We start from the raw sequence: 24,637 nt of genomic DNA on the forward strand, positions 1-24,637 counted from the left end.
GAGCTATTAAAAGAATTGGTTTATAATACTTTACTATGAATACTGTGTATAATGTGTGTGTGTGTGTGTGTGTGTGTGTGTGTGTGTGTGTGTGTGTGTGTGTGTGGGTATATTAATTTATTAGCAGGGAATTGTTGCATGTTATGTTAAATAAAATATGAATTAAAATAAAATGTACAAACTTCATGTGGGACTTTTATTTCATTTATATTAATTATTATTAATTATACATATACAATCTTATTTATGAACGCGGTCTCGGGTTCGATTCCCGGATCAGGAAATTAATTTTAAGAATTGTGTATTAAAATGACTATAACTACTTCTCAAGAATAGAGACAGATTTACTATTCAAACATTATTTGCCTGAATCAGGAACCGAATTACATCAAGTTGCGATCTAATTGCACAAAACATACGAATATGAACCTTCTACCGACAGTACTAATGTACAGAATACTTTGCAAGTGTACACAGAGCAGCGCTCGATACAAATCAAAATGCACTGTAAGTCCACGCGGCGAGAGTCTATTGTCGTCCGATAGTAGCTCTAGTACTGCAGTAGTCGCGCCGCCACACTACGTGGAGGGGGTGTCGGGGGGGACGGCGGGGGGAGGGGGGCCCTTGCGACCCAACTGTGGGGGACAACAATTATACATATTAGGTACATGACGATACAGTGTAAAACATTTGTAAACACTGTTACACTTCCCGCGGGTGTTTTATACCCCGAGTTGATTCTAACATTAAAAAAATAAGCTAGCTATCTGCCCGCGGCTTCGCAAGCGCTAAAGAGTGGGGGCAGATTAAAAAAAATGCTGCAAGATTATTTGTAGGTACTAGGTACCAGGTATTGCAGAGAAATTTTGGAAAACGAAAATACTGAATAGTACGTACTTGTACTGAGTAGTCTACCTCGTTGGTCGACCGGTCGCAAGTGCGACTACCGGGCAAGGGGTCTCGGGTTCGATTCCCGGGTCAGGCAAAGTATTACTGGGCTTTTTTTCGGTTATTCGAAAATTCCTCAGTAGTAGCACGGAGTCTGAAATTGTGTCCAGTATATGGCAATACACTCACCCCCTATTACACGGGACTTATAACACAAATGGGTGTACATTGTATACACCTCTGCCTACCCCCTCGCGGCCAGAAGGCGTGCCGTACCTTGTGCTTGAGATGCACGAGCCGCGTGTGGTTGTATAGCGCGGCGTCGTACGCGAACGTGGCGCCGCACACTGCGCAGGAGTACGGGCGCTCGCCCGAGTGGGAGCGGAGGTGGCCCTCCAGGGACTTCTTGCTCTGCAGCCAGGGGGAGCAGCCATGGGGTGGTGGGGGGAGGGAACATTAAACGTATACAATGTGATAGGGGTGGGACTTCTAACCCGTTAAGGCTGAGTACTACATCTAATTTTATCGACAAAAAAATAATATGGGGGGTTGAACCCCTAATTGAAAATATTGGAAAATAGTGATTTTTTCGGTAAAAATAATTCACAAATGATTTTTTTTCTCACCAACACATTATCAAACATATGAAAAAAGTAATGAATTAGTTAGCCAAGGTTATTAGCTACCGTTTGTCGTTTTTTTTTGTTTCTACGACGCATACAACCTTTGATATCAAAAAAAGTAAAAAAAAATATTAAAATAGCCATAATTTTTAGGGGGGGGGGGATTCGACCCCTTCGACCCCCGACTTTTGTCGATAAAATTAGATGTAGTACTCAGCCTTAACGGGTTAGAAGTCCCACCCCTATCACATTGTATAAGTCTTTAAACTGACATGGTCACTAACACTATCATTGGAACTTGAGACGGGATATTTACCATGTTTATTTATGTCTACGCATAGCCGTAGCCAGGTTTTAGTATCGGGAGGGGTTCAAGAAAGTAAAACGAACAAAACTTCCTTCATGAGAAAAAAAAACAATTTATGTAATATGTAATAAACAGATTCATAGGTAGTCATAGAGACCTTTGCCAAACAGGGAATGTACTATGCTAACTAGAAAAATAACGCTCTGTAATTTCTAGGTACGCATTTTTCGGGAGGGGGGGGTTTGAACCCCCAAACCCCCCTCCCCCCTGGCTACGCCTATGTGTCTACGAGTTTCCGATATTTCGGCACTGTTGCAAGCGCCATGATCACCCCAGTACATCCGTGATCGTTCATATCCCGTCTCAAGTTCTAATGTTAGTGTTAAACATCTATTCAGTCCGTCAGTTAGGTAATGAAAAATATATTAGACACGTATTTTTATTTTGTCATATATGAAAGCAATACTTAGATAAAACGAATCAAAGTTTAGGAGTGGGGGCAAATACGTCATTTCTACGTATAAAACGTACCTAGAACTGACGTCACGCGATATTTCAAATCGATATATCTTCGAAAGTATTTGTTTGAGTAAGAAAATAAAAAATACGTGTGTAATGTTTTAAAATAATCTACAAGACGGACATTGAAACAAAAATTAGTTATCTACCCATTATATTCATTTTTACCCTGAAACTGTTCGAGAATACTCGACTAATGTCGAGCTGTCTAAAGCTCATAAATATGAGTTTGGTATGTTTGGTTTTCACTTTCATTTTAAACCTGGATTCTCAAGGACTTCGATTTAAATTTAAAGTTCAACTTTGGCTGTTATTTTGGACTTTGACTTGGAATTGTAAATGTTGGCTCTCACTTTACACCTTAACTTTAAGTATGGGAGAGCCATGCTTCGGCACTGCTGGGCCGGCTCGACCGGAGTGATACCACGGCCGAGCAGAAACTGACGTGAAACAACTTGCGTTGTGTTTCGTTGTGTGAGTGAGGACCGGAGGCCTAATTCCCCCCTTCCCAATCTTCCCAAACCCCGATTCCCGAACAACAACTCTTAAATTCCTAACCCCCAAAAGGTCGCCAACACACCTGTAACGCCTCTGGTGTTTCAAGTGTCCATGGGCGGTAGTGGTTGCTTACCATCAGGCGGGGCCCCGCCGCGGGCGCCGCTCCCGCTGCGCGCCGCCGTGCCGCGCGCCGTGTTCCAGCACATCGCGCACACGACCACACACAACGACGTGCACCACTCGCACCACGCGGTGCCCGGCCCGCAGTACCTGCCGCCCCCCATCCCCCACTCCGGGGGACACAGCGTGGCGCTGTCCATAGAGCCCACCAGCCTGGTCAGCGTGCCCCACTCGCCCCCGCTGCAGGAGCCGAGCGGCTCGTACGGGTCCCCGGTGGACTCGTACAGCGCGCCGCTACTGACTGTAGCCGGGGACCATGTTACATCGGGCTCCAGCACTGACTCCGTGACGTCTACTATTGATGGCACAGTGCTTGCCAACCTGTCGTCGCTGTCGGCGCTGGACGCGGCCGCCATCCTGAAGCACTGCCCGTACCACGAGGCCATCCTGCGCGCGGCGCGGGCCGGCGACGGCATCCCGCGCGACCTGGCCGCGCAGTACGCCAGCAGCCTCAGCAGCCTCGGCGCCGCGCTCACTGACCACGGCAAGCGGGAGGACAGGGACTCGCACTCTGTGCACAAGGACCAACACAAGGACTCACACGTCGTGCACAAGAGCAAGTCCATCAAGGAGAAGCACACGCTGCAGCAGGTGAGCCAGCAGATCCAGGACACGCAGGCGCGCATCCGCAGCCTCAACCTGCAGGCGCAGCAGCTGCAGCATAAGATCGCAGCCACCGGGCAGGCCGTCGGCGCCGACACCCCGCGGGGGGCGGGCACGGCCTACTCCGTGCAGATCCAGCCCTCGCAGGGGGGGCCGGGGGGGCCGGCCGCGCCGCACGACCAGTTACTGTCGGACGGGCTGCTGCAGAGCATCCTGCAGGCCATCGACGACCCCGGCAAGGCGCCGCAACTCGCGCAGCAACAGCAACACACAGCGCAGCAACACACACAGCAACAGCAGCCCCCCACTCCCCCCCAGCTGTCCCCCCAGCAGAGTCTGCCCGCGCTGCACTCGGCCCACTCGTTCACCTCCAACGCTCGCGAGTCGTTCTCGGACGGCATCGTGCTCCCGCCGGGATACGAACCCGTGGACCGCTCGCACGACCAGCACACGCAGGCCACTGAGCAGCACTCAGCCAGCGACTGCGGGCTTGCGGCGGCCGCGTCCACGCGGACTGAGAGCGTGGTACCAGCGCCCACTGAGCTCAGTCGCGCGGACAGCGACACTGCCTCCAGCGAGGACAGCGAGGTCGCGCTGTTCTTCGGGGACAAGGCGCCCGTCACTGAGCTCTCAGTCGCCACCAGCATCAGTGGGGACTCGCACTGAGAGACACACAGCCACTACTGGGACCGAGTCACTCAGTGTACAGGTAACAGTAGCTACTGTTGAACTACATTGCTTCAGTACTCAGTCGGCTCTAGACAACCAGTGGCTACTGTTACCCACAAACTGAGTGACTCGGCCGAGTGTACATGTGTGTGTGTGTGTGTGTGTGTGTGTGTGTGTGTGTGTGTGTGTGTGTGTGTGTGCGCTAGTCGTCGAGCCATCGTGTACAATGTATCGTGTCATACACTATACACCGCCGGGACAGGGGGGACGGGGGACGACATCGATATATATCGACCAATCAACGCCTTCCGTTTGATATCCATAATGGAGGTAGTTGTGGAAACAATTACATTATATTGTATGGCCATCGACATTAACAGTGTGTACCAAATATCCTCCACATTGTTCTACATAACCGCACCGTCCCCCGTGTGCCGGGTATGAGACACCCGCGGGCACGAGTCACTGCCCGCGCGTGTCGTTATATAAATATAATGTATAACTATTTATATATAACTATTGTATAATTATGTACTTACCGTAGCGAGTCAGTATTGACGTAATGTTAAATTATTCCATATAATTAGTTCTAGTTATCATACATAGAGAGCGCCACATCGCACTGTGTATCAACATTTAAATGTACAAATTATCACATAAAACAACATATGGTACCTTAAGCCCAATCTTCCCAAATCCCCTATTCCCAAACAACCCTTAAATCCCTACCCCCCAAAAGGCCGGCAACGCACTTGTAACGCCTCTAGTGTTTCAAATATCCATGGGCGGCGGTGATTGCTTACCATCAGATGATCCGTCTGCTCGTTTACCAGCTTATACCATATAGAACCGAATCCCATCACAATCCGTCCAGCAGTTCCCGAGTTAGCGCCGACACAAACGAGTTGACACACAGTCGCGAGGCGCTGAGCCACAAGTTACGTTTACTCGACATATAGTAAATGCTAACTTTGTGTTCGTAATTAAATTACAATTACTGAAACAAATTATTCATATAATGTAATTATAAACCGGTTGTAATCAAAGTCAACGTCAGAATGGCTGCCGTGTAACGTGTAGCGGGTTCGATTCCCGCACGGAGCAACTCTTTGTGTGATCCACAAATTGTTGTTCCGGGTCTGGGTGTCATGTGTATGTGAACTTGTATGTTTGTAAACGTACACACGACACAGGAGACAATCCTAGTGTGAGATTTTTTTAAGAAATAATAAAAATATCAAGTTCCAAAAGACACTGGACTATGGTCTATGGCCCTTCTTTACACTAGAGAGGTACCTATATCACAATCTCCACATTTGGTAAATGAATTGGAGATTGCAGTCAAGGGTTCAGGTTTACCAGAGGGCGCTGCTGAATTATAAAAAATTGGTTTATAATACTTTACTATGAATACTGTGTATAATGTGTATGTGTGTGTATAATGTGGGTATGTGTGTGTGGGTATATTAATTTATTAGCAGGGAATTGTTGCATGTTATGTTAAATAAAATATGAATTAAAATAAAATGTACAAACTTCATGTGGGATTTTTATTTCATTTATTCATTTATATTAATATTATTAATTATACATATACAATCTTATTTATGAACGTGGTCTCGGGTTCGATTCCCGGATCAGGAAATTAAAAATTGTGTATTAAAATGACTATAACTACTTCTCAAGAATAGAGACAGATTTACTATTCAAACATTATTTGCCTGAATCAGGAATCGATTAACATAATTGCACAATACATACGAATATGAACCTTCTACCGACAGTATTAACGTACAGAATACTTTGCAAGTGTACACAGAGCAGCGCTCGATACAAAACAAAATGCACTGTAAGTCCACGCAGCGAGAGTCTATTGTCGTCCGATAGTAGCTCTAGTACTGCAGTAGTCGCGCCGCCACACTACGTGGAGGGGGTGTCGGGGGGGACGGCGGGGGGAGGGGGGGCCTTGCGACCCAACTGTGGGGGACAACAATTGTAACATTAGGTACATGACGATATAGTGTAAAACATTGGTCACCACCGTTACTCTTCCCGCGGGTGTCGTATACCCCGAGTTGATTCTAACATTAAAAAAATAAGCTAGCTATCTGCCCGCGGCTTCGCAAGCGCTAAGAACGTTGCGGGCAGATTTAAAAGAAAAATGCTGCAGTATTATTTTGTCAGTCACTACTAGGTACTATGTATTGCTGAGAAATTTTGGAAAACGAAAATACTGAATAGTACGTACTTGTACTGAGTAAACTGCCTCGATGGTCGAGTGGTCGCAACTACGACTGCATAACAAGGGGTCTCGGGTTCGATTCCCGGGTCGGGCAAAGTATTACTGGGCTTTTTTCGGTTATTCGAAAATTTCTCACTCAGTAGTAGCACGGAGTCTGGAATTGTGTCCAGTATATGGCAATAGGCTCACCCCCTATTACACGGGACTTATAACACAAATGTGTGTACATTGTATAGCGGCATTACGTGCCGTAATGTCCCCCTCTGCCTACCCCCTGTCGGCCAGAAGGCGTGCCGTACCTTGTGCTTGAGATGCACGAGCCGCGTGTGGTTGTATAGCGCGGCGTCGTACGCGAACGTGGCGCCGCACACTGCGCAGGAGTACGGGCGCTCGCCCGAGTGGGAGCGGAGGTGGCCCTCCAGGGACTTCTTGCTCTGCAGCCAGGGGGAGCAGCCACAGGATACAAAATACAAAAAAAATATTGCTTTATCAGGTTTACATAAGAAATATAGTGTTTGGAGCTTCCCTTTAAGCAAATAGATGCTTGTGTTGGGAAGCACCGCTCCTCCACAGCAAAGCAATTTCATTATACAGAAATTAAACAAAAGTGAAAGAAAAAAAAAAGAGATAATGAACTAAAATAAAATAAAAATCCTGCAGTGTGGGTCCAGTGTTAGGTAAGATAGTGTGTTGTGTACTGAGGGTAGTAGTGTTATGTTGCTTATGATGGTGGGGGAGTGAACATTCAACGAATATATAAGTCTTTAAACTGACATGGTCACTAACACTATCATTGGAAGCTGAGACGGGATATTTACCATGTTTGTTTATGTCTACGCATAGCCGTAGCCAGGTTTTAGTATCGGCAGGGGTTCAAGAAAGTAAAACGAACAAAACTTCCTTCATACATGAGAAAAATACAATTTATATAATACTAGCGGACCCGACAGACGTTGTCCTGTCTACACGTTAATTTGAAAATTTTAAACTTTTTTAATAAGCTAAAACATTCTGGACCTTTTTACCCGACTGCGCCAGAAGGAGGGTTATGTTTTTCGAGAGTATGTATGTATATATGTATGTATGTATGTATGTATGTATGTATGTATGTATGTATGTATGTATGTATGTATGTATGTATGTATGTATGTATGTATGTATAATTGTTTGGCACGCCCTGCAGCCTAAACGGCTTGATGGATTTTGGCTTGAGAGGTGTCGTTGGATTCGTATTTACTGTGAGAGTGACACTGGATATATCAAAATATTTAAAAATCAAAATGGCGGATTTTTGGCGCCATATTCGAATATTTCTCACTCTCTACAGCCTAAACGGCTTGACGGATTTTGACTTGAGAGGTGTCGTTAGATTTGTATTTACTGTGAGAGTGACACTGGATATATCAAAATAATAAAAAAACAAAATGGCGGATTTTTGGCGCCAAATTCGAATATTGCTCACTCTCTAGCCTGAACGACTCGATGGATTTCAGCTTGATAGGGGTCGTTTGATTCGTATTTACTGTGAGAGTGACACTAGATATATCAAAATATAAAAATAATAAAACTAAAATACCATAAAATAAAAAAGGTAATTTAAAAAACTAAATTTCTCGACTGCGTTTCTTTATAATACTTAAATGAAAAATCCCTAAAACAAGAAAGTCATGGTAAAATTGAAGCAGTCGGGACCCATCCTAAAAAGCTAGCCGTAAGTATGTGCCCTCACTAAGTTTTCATATTTAGAATTGGTCCCGACTGCTTCAATTTTACGATGACTTTCTTGTTTTAGGGATTTTTCATTTAAATATTATAATTGATGAAAATTATTATTCAAATGTTATGACAATATCTAACGTCATTAATATTTGACACTGCGATGGTAGCGCCGTTCGTCGGATCCGATGTAAAACATTCCAAAATCAACAACTACTGATAAATTAAAAATTAATTAAAAAAACATTGTCCAGCGGACAAAATTGTGAATCTAAACCATTCTCAGATCCCCTTGAACACACACAAAAAATTTCATCAAAATCAGTTCAGTCGTTTAAGAGAAGTTCAGTGACATACACACTTACAGAAGAATTATATATATAAAGATGTAATAAACAGCTTCACAGGTAATCATAGAGACCTTTGCCAAACAGGGTATGGGATGTACTATGCTAACTAGAAAAAGAACGCTCTGTAATTTCTAGGTACGCATTTTTCGGGAGGGGGGGTTTGAACCTCCAAACCCCTCCCCCTGGCTAAGCCCATGTGTCTACGAGTTTCCGATATTTCGGCACTGTTGCAAGCGCCATGATCACCCCAGTACATCCGTGATCGTTCATATCCCGTCTCAAGTTCTAATGTTAGTGTTAAACATCTATTCAGTCCGTCAGTTAGGTAATGAAATAATATTAGACACGTATTTTTTTATTTTGTCATATAAGATAATAATACTTAGATAAAACGAATCAAAGTTTAGGAGTGGGAGCAAATACGTCATTTCTACGTAAAAAACGTACCTAGAAGTGACGTCATGCGATATTTCAAATCGATATATCTTCGAAAGTATTTGTTTCCGTAAGAAAATAAAAAAGCCGTATGTGCCCTCACAAAGTCTTTACATTAAGAATGGGTCCCGACTGCTTAAATTTTACGTTGACTTTCTTGTTTTAGGGGTTTTTCATTTTAATATTATAAAGAAACGCAGTCGGGTTTTTTAGTTTTTTAAATTACTTTTTTTATTTAATTTTTTTTTAGTTTTTTTATTTTTTTTATTTTGGTATATCTAGGGTCACTCGCACAGTAAATACGAATCAAACGACCCCTATCGAGCGGATATCCATTGAGTCGTTCAGGCTAGAGAGTGAGAAATATTCGAATTTGGCGCCAAAAATCCGCCATTTTATTTTTTTTATTATTTTGATATATCCAGTGTCACTTTTACAGTAAATACGAATCCAACGACACCTCTCAAGTCAAAATCCATCAAGCCGTTTAGACTAGAGAGTGAGAAATATTCGAATTTGGCGCCAAAAATCCGCCATTTTGTTTTTTTAATTATTTTGATATATCCAGTGTCACTCTCACAGTAAATACGAATCCAACGACACCTCTCAAGTCAAAATCCATCAAGCCGTTTAGGCTGCAGAGCGTGCCAAACAATTATACATACATACATACATACATACATACATACATACATACATACATACATACATACACTCGAAAAACATAACCCTCCTTCTGGCGCAGTCGGGTAAAAATACGTGTGTAATGTTTTAAAATAATCTACAAGACGGACATTGAAACAAAATTTAGTCATCTACCCATTATATTCATTTTTACCTTGAAACTGTTGGAGAATACTCGACTAATTTCGAGCTGTCTAAAGCTCATAAATATGAGTTTGGTATGTTTGGTTTTCACTTTCATTTTAAACCTGGATTCTCAAGGACTTCGATTTTGACCTTTACTTTAAAGTTCAACTTTGGTTGTTATTTTGGACTTTGACTTGTAAATGTTAGCTCTCACTTTACACTTTAATTTTAAGTGTGGGAGAGCCATGCTTTGGCACTGCTGTGCCGGCTTGACCGGAGTGATACCACGGCCGAGCAGAAACTGACGTGAAACAACTTTTGCGTCGTGTGAGTGAGGTTATTGGAGTCCCAATTCCCCCTTCGATTCCCCAACAACCCTTAAATTCCTAACCCTCAAAAAGCCGGCAACGCACTGGTAACGCCTCTGGTGTTTCAAGTGTCCATGGGCGGCGGCGATTGCTTACCATCAGGTGCTACGTCGGCTCGGTTACCTTGTAAGTCCTGCCACAAGTGTGACAGATGTGTCGCGGCGGTGCGGGCGGGCCGTGCGCCGCGCGCCGGTGGCTGCGGAGCGCGCCGCCGGAGGCACACGCCTACAACATGTATACAGATACATATACAGACATATTTATTTTATTATTTCAGAGTTAGGTATCATTCAAACATAACATTTTTGAAATAAAGAAAACTTTTAAAAAACAAAAGCTGACTTCACTAAGGAAAGACTCTGTAGTGTAGTAGTACTATAGAATTATTAAGTTATTAATCTTATTATATTTGCCTTCCTGGTCTATTTGAAATAAATGATTTTGACTTTGACTTTGATTGATCAGTGCAAGAGGGACGGAGCTATGTAGGTTGTATAGCTCCTTCCCTCTTGCACTGATCAATGATCGACCATTCTGACACAATTGTAATAGCAGACTAAGCCCCCCGCCCAGTATACCCTGTCCGCTGGTGGAGTACAGGCGGTATACTCACGAAGGAGCAGCCGGGGTGGTCGCAGGCGAGCGGCGTCTCCTTCAGGTGCACGGCCAGCGTGTGCTCGCGCAGACGGGACTCCTTCAGGAACCGCTTGTCGCACTCAATGCACTTGTACCTACGGGGGAATGAGTGAGAATGTGAGTGAATGAGTGAAAGAGAATGTGAGTGAATGAGTGAAAGAGATTGTGAGTGAATGAGTGAAAGAGATTGTGAGTGAATGAGTGAACGAGATTGTGAGTGAATGAGAAAGTAATATGTAAGTGAATGAGTGAGTAAATTGTAAGTGAATGAGTGAAAGATAATGTGAGTGAATGAGTGAGTAAATTGTGAGTGAATGAGTGAAAGAGATTGTGAGTGATGAATGAAAGAGAATGCGAATAAATGAGTGAGTAAATAGTAAGTGGATGAGTGAAAGAGAATGTGACTGAATAAGTGAGCGACAATGTGAATGAATGAGTGAGTGAATTGTAAGTGAATGAGTGAAAGATAATGTGAGTGATGAGTGAAAGAGATTGTGAGTGAATGAGTGAGTAAATTGTAAGTGAATGAGTGAAAGAGAATGTGAGTGAATGAGTGAAAGAGATTGTGAGTGAATGAGTGAAAGAGAATGTGAGTGAATGAGTGAAAGAGATTGTGAGTGAATGAGTGAGTAAATTGTAAGTGAATGAGTGAAAGAGAATGCAAGATGTAATTTAATGAGTGAATGCATTAATGAACGAGTAAGTAAGTGGATTGGCTTGTCAGTTAGTGTGTAAGTCAGTTTGGGTTAGGGAGTGATTGAGTGAGAAAGTGAGTGAATGCTGAGCGAGTGTGTGAGTAAGTGAATGAGTAATGAGTGGAAGTGAGTGAATGATTGAATGAATGAGTAAGTGGATTGGCTTGACAGTTAGTAAGTCAGTCTGGGTTAAGAAGTGAGTGAATGATAAGCGAGCGGGTGAGTGAGTTAGTTAGTGAATGAGTGGGAGTGAGTGAATGATCAGGTAGTGGGTTAACGAGTGAGTGAACGAATTAGAGTGAGTGAATTATAAGTGAGCGGGTGAGTGAGTGAATGAGTTGGAGTGAGTGAATGATCAGTGAGTGTGTGAGTGAATGAGTGTGTGAGTGGATAGATGAGTGAGTACTGACTTGAGCGCGGCGGGGTCGCAGTGTTTGAGGCTGTACTTCATGTGCTGCGTGTACGACATGCGGTTCTTGAAGCTGAAGTCGCACTGCAATCACATCAACAACCCAACGTCAACTAGTACAATCTATACTAATATTATAAAGCTGAAGAGTTGGTTTGTTTGAACGCGCTAATCTCAGGAACTACTGGTCCGATTTGAATAATTCTTTTTATGTTGGATAGCGCATTTATCGAGGAAGGCTATAGGCTATAAAACATCACGCTATTACCAATAGGAGCCAAGCAGAGCGGGTGAAACCGCGCGGAAGTAGCTAGTAATAAATAAGATTACAATAGATACGTGCTCGCGATATTGTTTTAACCGGGCTCTCAGCTGACTGTTAGATTACCACCATTCCAGACCCCGTGCTACCGCTGAGAATTTTTAGAAAAACAGAAAAAACCCCACTTATCCTTTGCCCGACCCAGGAATCGAACCTGAGACCCCTTGCCCGGCTGTCGCACTTGCGATCACTCGACCAACGATACAGTCATGGTGAAACTAATTCCAGCACAAGACTTAAATACAGAGGAGGAGGCTGAGTCACCCTCGTCCGTAGGAGAGCACCCATAAAAATGAACCCCTACACGTGGCCTCTGGGTGGTGCTAACCAGGGGCCTTAGTCTGCTATTACAATTGTGTCAGAATGGTCGATCACTGAGCAGTGCGAGAGGGACGGAGCTATGTAGGTTGTATAACTCCGTCCCTCTTGCACTGCTCAGTGATCGACCATTCTGACACAATTGTAATAGCAGACTAAGGCCCCAGGTGACACTCTGGTGGTAGGCTTCGGCCGACGGCATTATGACCACCCACCGAGCAAAACCGTGTCGCCAAGCGGCCTAGCCGTGTTCCGCCACGATGCTCGGTGACGCCGTACGAGAGGATGGGTCGAGATGTTTGTTCCACTATGGGTAGACCGCGAAAGCCCGAGTGAATAGGTTGCTTATGGGCAGACGTGCTCCATCGTAGGCCGCATCATCACTTACCATCAGGCGAGATAGCGGCCAAACGTCGGCCCATTTAACATAAAAAAAATACAGACAGACAGACAGACGGACTGACGGACTGACCTGGTGGCAGTAGAGGTGCGCGGGCGCGTCGTGCGTGACGAGGTGCACGGCGAGCGCGGCGCGGAACATGAACCGCTTGTCGCAGCGCGGGCACGAGAACTCCTTCTCGCCGCTGTGGATACTGCCGCGGGGGTAGAGGGGGGAGGGGGGAGGGGGGACACTCGTCAATAAATATATATATATTTTTTTTTTTATAAATAAACGTTGCCCCACACTAGGATTTTCTCCTGTGTCGTATGTACGTTTACAAACATACAAGTTCACATACACATGACACCCAGACCCGAAACAACAATTTGTGGATCACACAAAGTTGCTCCGTGCGGGAATCGAACCCGCTACACGTTGCGCGGCAGCCGGTTGCCCAGCCACCACGCCAACAGTGCACATTACAGTAGTTAGTAGTCAGTTACTATAGAAGGTGGCGGATGTCAGTGTTTCAATATACAACACAAGTAGTCATCATACCACAAATAGAACATTATCACAATTGTATTGTGAACCTGATTGGAAAAGAGTAACCTATGGAGTTTCTTGCTTGTTCTTCTCCATAGGAATCTACACTTTGGAACGAGCAAATAGAGCAACTAGAGGACTGACCGACAGACAGACTTTATTAATATTATTATATTTGCTTTGACGTTCAAAAGGCCGGTAACGCACTTGTAACGCCTCTGGTGTTTCGAGTGTCCATGGGCGGCGGCGATTGCTTACCATCAGGTGAAGTTCACTTCACTATATAAATGTACGTACAAGAGATGCGTCCGCAGCGAGGTGCGGTCCCGGAAGGTCTTCCCGCACAGGTGGCAGCGCTGCCGCTCCGCGTGGCTCTTCATGTGCAGCCGCAGCTTGCCCAGCGAGCTGATGCATGAGGAGGAGTAGACAGACATTGATCAGTGGGAGTTAGGCATAGACGGACGGACTGCATTTCAAATGCAAATTGCAGTTCAAGAGCAGGGGCCTTAGTCTGCTATTACAATTGTGTCAGAATGGTCGATCAGTGCGAGAGGGACGGAGCTATGTAGGTTGTATAGCTCCGTCCCTCTCGCACTGCTCAATGATCAACCATTCTGACACAATTGTAATAGCAGACTAAGGCCCCTGTTTGAATGCAGTTGACAGGACTGCAATAGGACTTTTTGTATATGACGTATATATATTAGTTTAAGGTATATATCTATGGGCCATAGTTGCCTGATTATAAAGGTTTAAATAAATAAAAAAAAAAACTGCAAATTAAACGTGTAGTCCGATTGCAGTTAAATTGCAGTCGATGTGCAGTTCACATAATGCTGGGCAACACGGTTGGCTTGCAGTCCTATTGCAGTCCTGTCAACTGCATTCTAACTGCAATTTGCATTTGCATTGCAGTTGAAATGCAGTCCGTGTGTCTAGAGCCTTAAGTTACGGCCGTTTTCACCAACTACCCCTAAATTGTCACTTAATTAAGAGTCACTTTCACTACTTCAATTAACTAAAATACTGACTTTCAAACTTTCGTGAGACATACTAAATTAATTATTATGTTTTCGGCTTACTCACGGAATGCTCATGAATATGAGCCTCTAGCATGGCTTGAAACTAGTCGAGTTCCTCGTCAAACAGTTACGTGAGTAAGCCGATACCATAATAATTAATTTAATACTGACGTAATACCTCAATATGATGCCAAAATGTCCTTATATGTAACCAAACTGACTATTTATTTATTTATTATTATTTATTTATTTAGAAGAGAGAAAAAAATAATAATTAGAAGGAAATAAATAGAACGCGAATAAAGCTGATGACAAAGTTTTGAAAAAAGATTGACTCGAAACAAGAGCATTTTTTATCAGCGCTCTGATTGGCCGGCTCGAATAAACCCACCAATCAGAGTACTCTCGTTTCGATTATTTTAAACGTTAAAGCAAACTCATATTAAGTCTACAGATCGATTCAATGAAAGCAATATTAAAGTAAGCGTCCACAGGCCCGCATCGTACGCATCGCACGCAACGGATTTTAGTTTGTCTTGTATAGAAACTCATACAACTGCGTCCACTGATCCGCATCGTACGGACCGCATCATCGGCAATGCCTACATAAGGCCGATGACGTCATACGGATTGTCGACTAGTAGACGCCTGTCAACACGCACGGTATTTGTCAAAGTGGTATCGACAATCGGATCGCTGATCCTGAGCGCTTCGCTTCAAGCTTCCTTGTGCGAACTGCTAGGGAGTGGAACTCCTTGCCGGAGTCTGTGTTTCCTGATGGGTATAACCTGGGTGTCTTCAAGGCCCGAGTGAATAGGTTGCTTATGGGCAGACGTGCTCCATCGTAGGCCGCATCATCACTTACCATCAGGCGAGATAGCGGCCAAACGTCGGCCCATTTAACATAAAAAAAAAATGATACTCGCGTCGGCACTCCGATCAATGCCGATACAGTGGACGCAGTGTGAAAAATGAATCCGTTTGATGCGTTCCGTCCGATGCGTGCGACGCGGGTCATACAAGAGCAATATAAGTGAGTACGTACGTGTCGGTGTGTCCACAGAGTGTGCACGTGTGTGTGGGGGGGGGCGCGTGGTGCGCGCGCGCCGCGTGGTCCGCCGCCACGCACACACGCGACCACCCGCACCCACACACTGTACACCGCCATCTGTACATACACATATACTGTACTAGCTACTTCCGCGCGGTTTCACCCGCTCTGCTCGGCTCCTATTGGTCATAGCGTGATGTTTTATAGCCTATAGTCTTCCTCGATAAATGCACTATTCTACAACAAAAATAAAATCGGACCAGTAGTTCCGGAGATTAGCGCGTTCAAACAAACAAACAAACTATTCAGCTTTATAATATTAGTATCCCACAAAAACATTTCATGTTAAATGTTGCCAAGACGAGACCATATAGCTCGCACTGTCAAAAAATAATCAGATCCCGTGTAGAGCCAAGTTTCTAACCCTATACTTTTGAACTGGCGAGTCGGCCGCACGGACTTTTTGCTATTCGTCATATGGGCTTGAGCTTAAAAATCTATTCAATCTTCTAAACTCTTTCCGTGCGGCCAACTCGCCAGTTCAAAAGTATAGGGTTAGAAACTTGGCTCTACACGGGATCTGATTACTTTTTGACAGTGCGAGCTATATGGTCTCGTCTTGGCAACATTTAACATGAAATGTTTTTGTGGGATTTCATTTCTTTTTGTAGGTTGCTTATGATAGAAAGATAAAATGAGCGACAAATTCACCTACTAAACTACTAAATTTATAAGAAAATTGCAAACGTAATCCTAATACTTTTTATCAATGAAAATTAAAACACTAGTATCTAAACCTTTACCTACTAAACTACTAACAATTAAATATTAGGCAAATGGTTTTTTTCTCCGCGATAGCAAACTTTTAAATCACCGAAATATTCCGAAAACTTTTCATTCAACGAGACAACCGTCAACGACGTCTGCCCTCGCGCGTCTGCCCGCGTTCGGGTGCCGCGCTCGCTGACGGGCCGATTATTTTTAGCTACTGCGCGGGGACGAGGGGGCAGGCGGCGGGCGTTGGCGCATACTATACTTACGATGCTTATGTTCAAAAGTATAGGTTGATTAATAAACACTTACCGAAGTGAAGTGTAGTAATATTATTCATATCATATCTAAGTACTTATGGGTAGGATAATGTTTTGATTTGATGAAAAGTTTGTGTTCTATGTACTTGTGTATAATTTTCAGATCTCAAGCAGGAAATAGGGAATTAAGTTTCCCTATTTCAGATTTTTACCCCTCCGCGGCCGCATTCAGACCTCTAGCGTCAAAAGTTGCGGAAGTCTCGAACAAACTTTCACCCCCTAGTTTAAGGGGTTGGGGGGTAAAAGTTCCAAGTTTTAGGATTTTTTTGTTGTTTGGGTACTAATACTAGCTTACATACCAAATTTCAGTTTTCTAGGACTTCAGGAAGTACCTTAAGAATTTTGTTGATCATCAGTGAGTGAGTGAGTGAGTGAGTGAGTGAGTGAGTGAGTGACGAAATCGGGGTATTTTAGATATCAATAAAATCTAAAGTATAAGAGCTATGCAATTGAAACTTTAGAGGTTTATTAAGTCTACCACTGACATTATATCCTGAAAATTTTGTTTATCTGGTATAACCCAAACTCAAGTTATGAAGGTTCAAAAATACGACGAAGCGCTTCGAGAAAAGGTAGGTAGTGCCCTTGCGCTTGCGCTTCGCTTGGCTCGTCTTGGCGGGGGCACTACCGTGCCCCCAGATAGATACTAATATTATTTGATTGTTCGTTTGAACGCGCTAATCTCCGGAACTACTGGTCCGAAAAAGAATAATTTGAATTATTATTTTTGTGTTCGGTAGTAAATTTATCTGGGAAGGCTATAGGCTATAAAACATCACACTATGACCTATAGGAGCCAAGCAGAGTTTCTTGCTCGTTCTTCTCCATTCAGCCACACTTTGGATCAAGCATCTAGCTTAACTGACAGACAGACTGACAGACTATTGTTTATATCTTTATTTGTTAACATTTCAAAGCCTGCCTTGTTGGTCGAGTGGTCGCAAATGCGACTGCCGGATAAAGGGTCGGGTTCGATTCCCGAGTCGGGCAAAGTATTGCTGAACTATTTCCAGTTTATCGGAAATTTCTCAGTAGTAGCATGGCAATAGACTCACCCCCTATTACACGGGACTTATAACACAAATGGTGAAAAGTGGGTGTACATTGTATAGTGGCATTACGTGCCGTAATGTGCACCTCTGCCTACCCCTTCGGGGATAAGAAGTGAAACGATATGATGGAAGAAATGATTTGACTTTAGCTTTGTGCTAAACTAGTCACAACTTAGGATAAAGACATCAGATAGTGTAATAGACATACATACATACATACATAACCTCACGCCTGTCTCCCATGGGGGTAGGCAGAGACAATGGAACGCCAATTGCCACGGTTCTTACACATTTCTTTCGCTTCATCAACAGTCATCAGTCTTTTCATGCATGCTCGTCGGTTAATTTGGCCCTTTTTTAATATATCGCCAATCTGGTCGCTATATGTCCGTCTGGGGCGCCCTCTACCGACGGTCCCACTCATATTTGCCTTATATACTTCTTTCGTAAATCTGTTTTCATCCATCCTTTCTAGTATAAGAGACTATATACTAAAAGAGCGTACGCACCTGACGCGGTGCCTGCGTACATGCGCGCTGAGTGCGTGCGCGTCCTTACAGCGCACCGTACACACCGAGCACTCGTGCGCACCCGCGCTCTACAATAGGCGCATGAACATTAAACATCTATTTAGTCCGTCAGTTAGGTAACGAAACAATATTAGACACGTATGTTTTTATTTTGTCATATAAGAAAGCAATACTTAGATAAAAACGAATCAAAGTTTAGGAGTAGGAGCTAACTACGTCACTTTTGAGTATAAAACGTACCTAAAAGAGACGTTACGCGATATTTCAAATCGATATATCTTCGAAAGTATTTGTTTCCGTGAGAAAATAAAAACATACGTGTGTAATGTTTTGAAATAATTTACAAGACGGACATTGAAATAAAAATTAGTCATCTACCCTATTCATACATATTTTTTTCTAAATTCACAATCCTCCAAAGGCCGACAACGCACCTGCGACACCTCTAGTGTTGCGGGTGTCCATGGGCGGCGCTGATTGCTTACCATCAAGTGATCCGTCTGCTCGTTAACCGGCTTATACCATAAAAAATATTATGATTGAATAAAATATGCCATTATGTAATACACGCGACTACATGTCAAGATACGCATAACCAGGGGCCTTAGTCTGCTATTACAATACGCTAGTTTCCTACTAGTCAAATTCAATACTTTTTTCGAAACGTCAAAAACGATATTTTCTATGAACTTTGTATGAAATAGTGCGTTATGACGTCATAAGTTTTTGACGTCAAATAGCAGACTTATTACTAGAAATTCAGCTAGAAAAAATCGAAAATTAAATAGTTCATCAAATTTATGAATGAGAGTGTGATTATTTTTTAATATTTTATTGTATTGAAAAGTTGTAATAATTTATTTTTGACCGAGGATACTACCCAATTGTGTCAGAATGGTCGATCATTGAGCAGTGCAAGAGGGACGGAGCTATACAACCTACATAGCTCCGTCCCTCTCGCACTGCTATTTTACCGTCGAATATGCGACAAGATTACACAAAGCGAGACCAAAATAAACTGGTTATTAACCTTTTTTATGGTATAAGCCGGTAAACGAGCAGACGTATCACCTGATGGTAAGCAATCGCCGCCGCCCATGGACACTTGAAACACTAGTAGCGTTACAAGTGCGTTGCCGGCCTTTTGGGGGTTAGGAATTTAAGGGTTGTTGGGGAATCGGGGATTGGGAAGGGGGTAATAGTGTGTGTGTCTATAATAAATTATACTTACCGGGTCGTGTTTCTTCATATGGTTTTCCAACTTGGTGCGATGGTTGAACCCGAGCACGCAATGCTGACACCGCCACACACTCTGGGTGTACCGTACCCCGCTCGCCGCCGCAGCGCGCTCCGCCGCCACCTACACACGTACATTGTACTCACTCACTCATCTACTAACTCATTCATACTCATTTACATTTTAGCTCACTAACTCAATCATTCACTCATTCAACTACTTATACACTCATTCACGTGATCTACTCACTCACTGTCTAACTGACTAAGACTAAATCACACAGTTCCTCAGTCATTTAGTCATTCAGTCACTCACTCATTCAGTCTCTTAATCACTCACTTATTCGGACTCTCAGACACTCAGTTATTCGGTCTCTCAGTCATTCACTCATTTAGTCTCTCAGTCACTCACTCATTCAGCCTCCCCTCCCTCACTCACTAACTCACTCACACACCCACCCACCCACTCACTCACTCACTCACTCACTCACTCACTCACTCACTCACTCACTCAGTGTACCTGTTCCCAGCTGAGTATCTCCATGGAGACGAGCCCCGCGTCCACGTTGAGTTGCTGCAGCTTGCGGCGCACGCGCGAGTTGTCCACTCACTCACTCACTCACTCACTCACTCACTCAGTGTACCTGTTCCCAGCTGAGTATCTCCATGGAGACGAGCCCCGCGTCCACGTTGAGTTGCTGCAGCTTGCGGCGCACGCGCGAGTTGTCCACTCACTCACTCACTCACTCACTCACTCACTCAGTGTACCTGTTCCCAGCTGAGTATCTCCATGGAGACGAGCCCCGCGTCCACGTTGAGTTGCTGCAGCTTGCGGCGCACGCGCGAGTTGTCCACTCACTCACTCACTCACTCACTCACTCACTCAGTGTACCTGTTCCCAGCTGAGTATCTCCATGGAGACGAGCCCCGCGTCCACGTTGAGTTGCTGCAGCTTGCGGCGCACGCGCGAGTTGTCCACTCACTCACTCACTCACTCACTCACTCACTCAGTGTACCTGTTCCCAGCTGAGTATCTCCATGGAGACGAGCCCCGCGTCCACGTTGAGTTGCTGCAGCTTGCGGCGCACGCGCGAGTTGTCCACTCACTCACTCACTCACTCACTCACTCACTCAGTGTACCTGTTCCCAGCTGAGTATCTCCATGGAGACGAGCCCCGCGTCCACGTTGAGTTGCTGCAGCTTGCGGCGCACGCGCGAGTTGTCCACTCACTCACTCACTCACTCACTCACTCACTCAGTGTACCTGTTCCCAGCTGAGTATCTCCATGGAGACGAGCCCCGCGTCCACGTTGAGTTGCTGCAGCTTGCGGCGCACGCGCGAGTTGTCCACTCACTCACTCACTCACTCACTCACTCACTCACTCAGTGTACCTGTTCCCAGCTGAGTATCTCCATGGAGACGAGCCCCGCGTCCACGTTGAGTTGCTGCAGCTTGCGGCGCACGCGCGAGTTGTCCACCACCCCGGCCGGACGCTCGCGGCGACCTCGTCCGACAGAATACACGCTTTAATAACCCTAACTCGCGTCACAGTTTTTGTCGCCATACTCCTCCGAAACGGCTTGACCGATCTTGATGTTTTTTTTTTGTGCTTATCCGGTATCTATGAGAATCGGCCATCATCTATTTTTCATCCCCCTAAATGTTAGGGTAGTGTAATTTTTAATTTTTTGTCTAATTATTTTTTAGACAAAAGTTTTAATTTAAAACAACTCAACATAAAAAAATACATACAATCCTCAATTTTCACCCTTCTACGATCAACCCTTAATTATTTATACGGCAAAACAACGTGTGCCGGGTCAGCTAGTAATAAACTAAAAAACACAGTATTCAGTGAATGAGGTTACCGGAGGCTCAATTCCACCCTTCCCAATCCCCGATAACCCAACAACCCTTAAATTCCCAACCCCCAAAAGGCCGGCAACGCATATGTAACGCCTCTGGTGTTTCAAGTGTCGAGTGCACGTATCACCTGATAGTAAGCAATCGGTGCAGCCCATGGACACCCGCAACACTAGAGACGTTACAAGTGCGTTTCTGACCTCTTGGGGATTAAAGCATTTGAAGTTGGGTATTGCATTCACTCACTCACAATACAAAAACAATATTCTTATTGTTGAATGAATCTTCGAAAATTCCAAAAGCTAGGAGAGACTTTTTTAGGGGGCAAATAATCCAATGGCACTCCCTCTCGCCTCGCTTAAGGCGGGACTTCTCCCGCCTTCAACTCTAACTGACTAGTCAGACTCTTACTGACTAAAAACCACCCCGTTCCTACTCCTGCTTGTCGAGCCAAAGCCCCGGTAAACCCGCTAGGTAGTCAGTAGCTCCGGACCTGGGGGCCTACTCCGGTTCTCAAATGCGAAGTTTCGTTTAATCTTCGGCCGTAGATTTATTGATTGATTAACTAATAAAATAACTTGAGTACTTACGTTTTATTTTTAATTTCATATCAAAACCTATTTATTTATCTTCATTTCATTCGTTCATTTTTGTTCACGAAAGTTCGCAATAAATAGAATTGTAGTATGCAATCTGCGAATTTTTTTCGTTCGTTCGTTCGTTGAATTAGAGTAGGCCCCCAGGTATCAGGGGCCTTAGTCTGCTATTACAATTGTGTCAGAATGGTCGATCACTGAGCAGTGCGAGAGGGACGGCGCTATACAATCTACATAGCTCCGTCCCTCTCGCACTGCTCAATGATCGACCATTCTGACACAATTGTAATAGCAGACTAAGGCCCCAGCTCTACTAGACCCCATCTGTGGTGGTCTGATGGCTCTTTGAGGCTTGTGTGGTCTACTCACCTTTTCTCTTCTCCTTCTTAACGCTAGCATCAGTCTTCTTCTTAGTGAGCGGCTCTTCGTCCGACGCATTGAACTCATCTTCTGTGCTCTTCTCACACTTACTTCTACTTCGCACTTTATTCTTCTTTTTCAAACTTGGTTCTAATGTAGGCTGGAATATTGAGAATTGATTTGGTCAGGTATAGGCGAAATAATGGACAGTGAGAGTTTGTAGAAGAGTGAATATGAGTTAATGAGATTTTTTGAGTGGGTGAGTAAGGGAATGAATAAGTGAGTGAGTGGCAGAATGAGTGAGTGAGCGAGTGAGTGAGCGTGTGAATATGCAAGTGAGTGAGTGAGTTAGTAAGTTTTGAGTGCGTGTGTGTGTAAATGTGTGACAGAATGAGTGAGTGAGCGATTGAGTAATTGCGTGAATGAATGAGAGAGTGAATGAACAAGCGGTTGGGTGAGTGAACGAATGCGTGAGTGAATGAGTGAGATTGTGAGTGAGTGAGTGAGTGAGTGAACGAGTGAATGAGAAAGTGAATGCATGAATTTTCAGTAAGATAGTGAGATAGAGAGTGAGTAATTAGGTCGGTACTATGATAATGAATTTCTTTATATGCAATTTGCCATCAATACCTTGAGATCGTCTGCACCCCGGCTGTCATCATCGAGGAAGTGGTCCTCTCCATCCAGTTCCACCTTCACGAAGGGGAGAGGAGTGACCAGGTCCTCCGGGTCACTCTTCACCTCACTGGGTGTGGCGAGAGGCTGTTCAGTTTTTACTTCACTTGCTTCTGGCTGTAACTGAAATGAAGATAAAGAGAATTTATTCGCATACTAGCTTCCGCCCGCGACTCCGTCCGCGCGGATGTCGGTCTTCGCGTGGATGTTTTATTTCTCCATTTTGAGTAACTCTGACAATGACATCTTATAAATATCTATTGGACCCAAATACGGCTAGGTCCATAATAATTAAGGAGATCCCTCTATTGAGCTACTGCTGTTGAGCTCGCGTTCTGTAGTATAAAACTGAAAATTGCCTATTTTATGCCCAGGATAATAAGGTATAATTATACGAAGTTTCATCGAAATCGAACCGTTAGTTTTCACGTGATGCCTGAACATACAGACAGACAGAAAGACAAAAAAAAATTTAATCGCATATTTGGGTTTGGTATCAATCCAGTATCACCCCTTGCTAAGTATAAATTACATTATAATACATTCAGTACAGAGACTGTCGGAGCCCCGTGCCCGCCCACTCACCAGGTACTTGTTGACGGTGTCCCGTGCCTCCAGCACTTGTCTCCGAAACTCCAGGAACTTCACGATGCTGTCCTTACACTCCGCACACAGCCGGAGACTCAGTGCTGCGATATCCTGTTTCATAATAAGTGTATTTCTATAATAACTATCGTGAGACATACTACATTAACTAAAAAATCACGGTTTATTTATGTTAATGGAGAAGTTAAAGTCAAATCATTTATTCCAATTAAACCATATACTTAGGTACTTTTAAAACATCAACAAATAAAGAAATAAATAATAGTCTGTCAGTCTGTGTTCGAATGTAAAAGAACAAGCAAGAAACTCCATTCGTTAGGAAAAGCTCTACTAGTTTCGAATCACAGAGAGATGAAGAGTCCCTCTTTTCTCCATTAATGTACGTGAATAAACCGATATTTTTTAGTTATTTATTTATTTTTTATTAGGTATTTAAAAAATAATCAGCGAAAAAATCAATTTTTGATTTCTTGCAAAAAAGTATCAAAATAAATAATTGTAGCGATTCTTTTTTTATATGTTTAGCCACTATTTATTTAACATTTAAATTAATTTAACGAGACTTTCTAATACAATACCAACTAACTAAAGTGACCCATTTACTATCTATGTTAAAGTCAATATATCTTACCAAAATCATTGAAAAACTACCGTAATAAGTCCTATATAGAATTAAATAGCTAAAAATCTATACATTTGTGTCAATAAACTTATGGAAAGGAACTTACAGCGTCTGGAATATTGATTATATCGTAAAATACTTTCTTGACATCGTATTCAGTGATTTCTGCTATTGTCCGATGGTTTTGCGACAAGCATCCCTCACAGACGGCGTCCTCCCGACCCTCACCATCATCCATATTCATTACTTAAACCTTAAACTCCAATAATTACACAAAATTCTTCATTTTCTTGTAAAAATTATTTTTGTTTCAACACTTTCACTTTTTTTAATTACAACAATCAACAACTCTATTTGTTTGACAGTTAGTACCATTTCGAAACTTGGGCTTTTAAGCCAGTGGAATTTTGTTTGTT

The 24,637-nt window shown here is 43.7% G+C and overlaps 2 protein-coding genes across 12 annotated transcripts in view; one reads left to right on the plus strand and one right to left on the minus strand.

Annotated features, from left to right (window-relative positions):
* The window catches only part of LOC118280946 (nascent polypeptide-associated complex subunit alpha, muscle-specific form-like), a 48,826-nt gene extending 42,999 nt beyond the window's left edge, over positions 1-5,827 (plus strand). Inside the window, exon 6 of one of the 6 annotated variants that reach the window (XR_007706267.1) lies at positions 5,580-5,827. Coding sequence is in view for 3 of the 6 variants with exons in the window: in XM_050700452.1 (XP_050556409.1) it covers positions 2,975-4,284 (1,310 nt within the window). In the remaining 3 variants the exon portion in view is untranslated. Of the gene's footprint in view, positions 1-2,974 lie in introns of all 6 variants that reach the window. The other 5 variants (XR_007706266.1, XM_050700449.1, XM_050700451.1 and 2 more) reach the window with 5 other exon arrangements.
* LOC118280908 (zinc finger protein 425) lies at positions 201-24,595 on the minus strand. 6 transcript variants are annotated; one of them, XR_007706268.1, is made up of 16 exons: positions 24,328-24,594; positions 23,579-23,692; positions 22,949-23,116; positions 22,328-22,478; positions 20,891-21,003; positions 19,494-19,622; positions 18,242-18,330; positions 15,584-15,706; positions 13,814-13,921; positions 13,061-13,181; positions 11,950-12,032; positions 10,822-10,939; positions 10,332-10,433; positions 6,829-6,963; positions 6,059-6,264; positions 201-429 (listed from the first exon to the last, which is right to left on the minus strand). XR_007706268.1 is itself a non-coding variant. In XM_050700502.1 (15 exons), exons 1-15 carry the CDS (start codon positions 24,463-24,465, stop codon positions 579-581), a joined length of 1,749 nt encoding a protein of 582 aa, XP_050556459.1. In that variant the 5' UTR covers positions 24,466-24,595; the 3' UTR covers positions 201-578. The 6 variants fall into 6 exon arrangements, 5 of the variants coding, with proteins under 5 accessions (XP_050556459.1, XP_050556460.1, XP_050556461.1 ...); XM_050700502.1 differs by lacking the exons at positions 6,059-6,264; positions 6,829-6,963 and adding an exon at positions 1,165-1,299 and having other exon boundaries at positions 201-635; positions 24,328-24,595; XM_050700503.1 differs by lacking the exon at positions 6,059-6,264 and having other exon boundaries at positions 201-635; positions 24,328-24,595.
* Positions 24,596-24,637: the final 42 nt, after the last annotated feature.

This window comes from Spodoptera frugiperda, chromosome 19 (assembly GCF_023101765.2).
Source record: "Spodoptera frugiperda isolate SF20-4 chromosome 19, AGI-APGP_CSIRO_Sfru_2.0, whole genome shotgun sequence".
Taxonomy (NCBI): Eukaryota; Metazoa; Arthropoda; class Insecta; order Lepidoptera; family Noctuidae; genus Spodoptera; species Spodoptera frugiperda.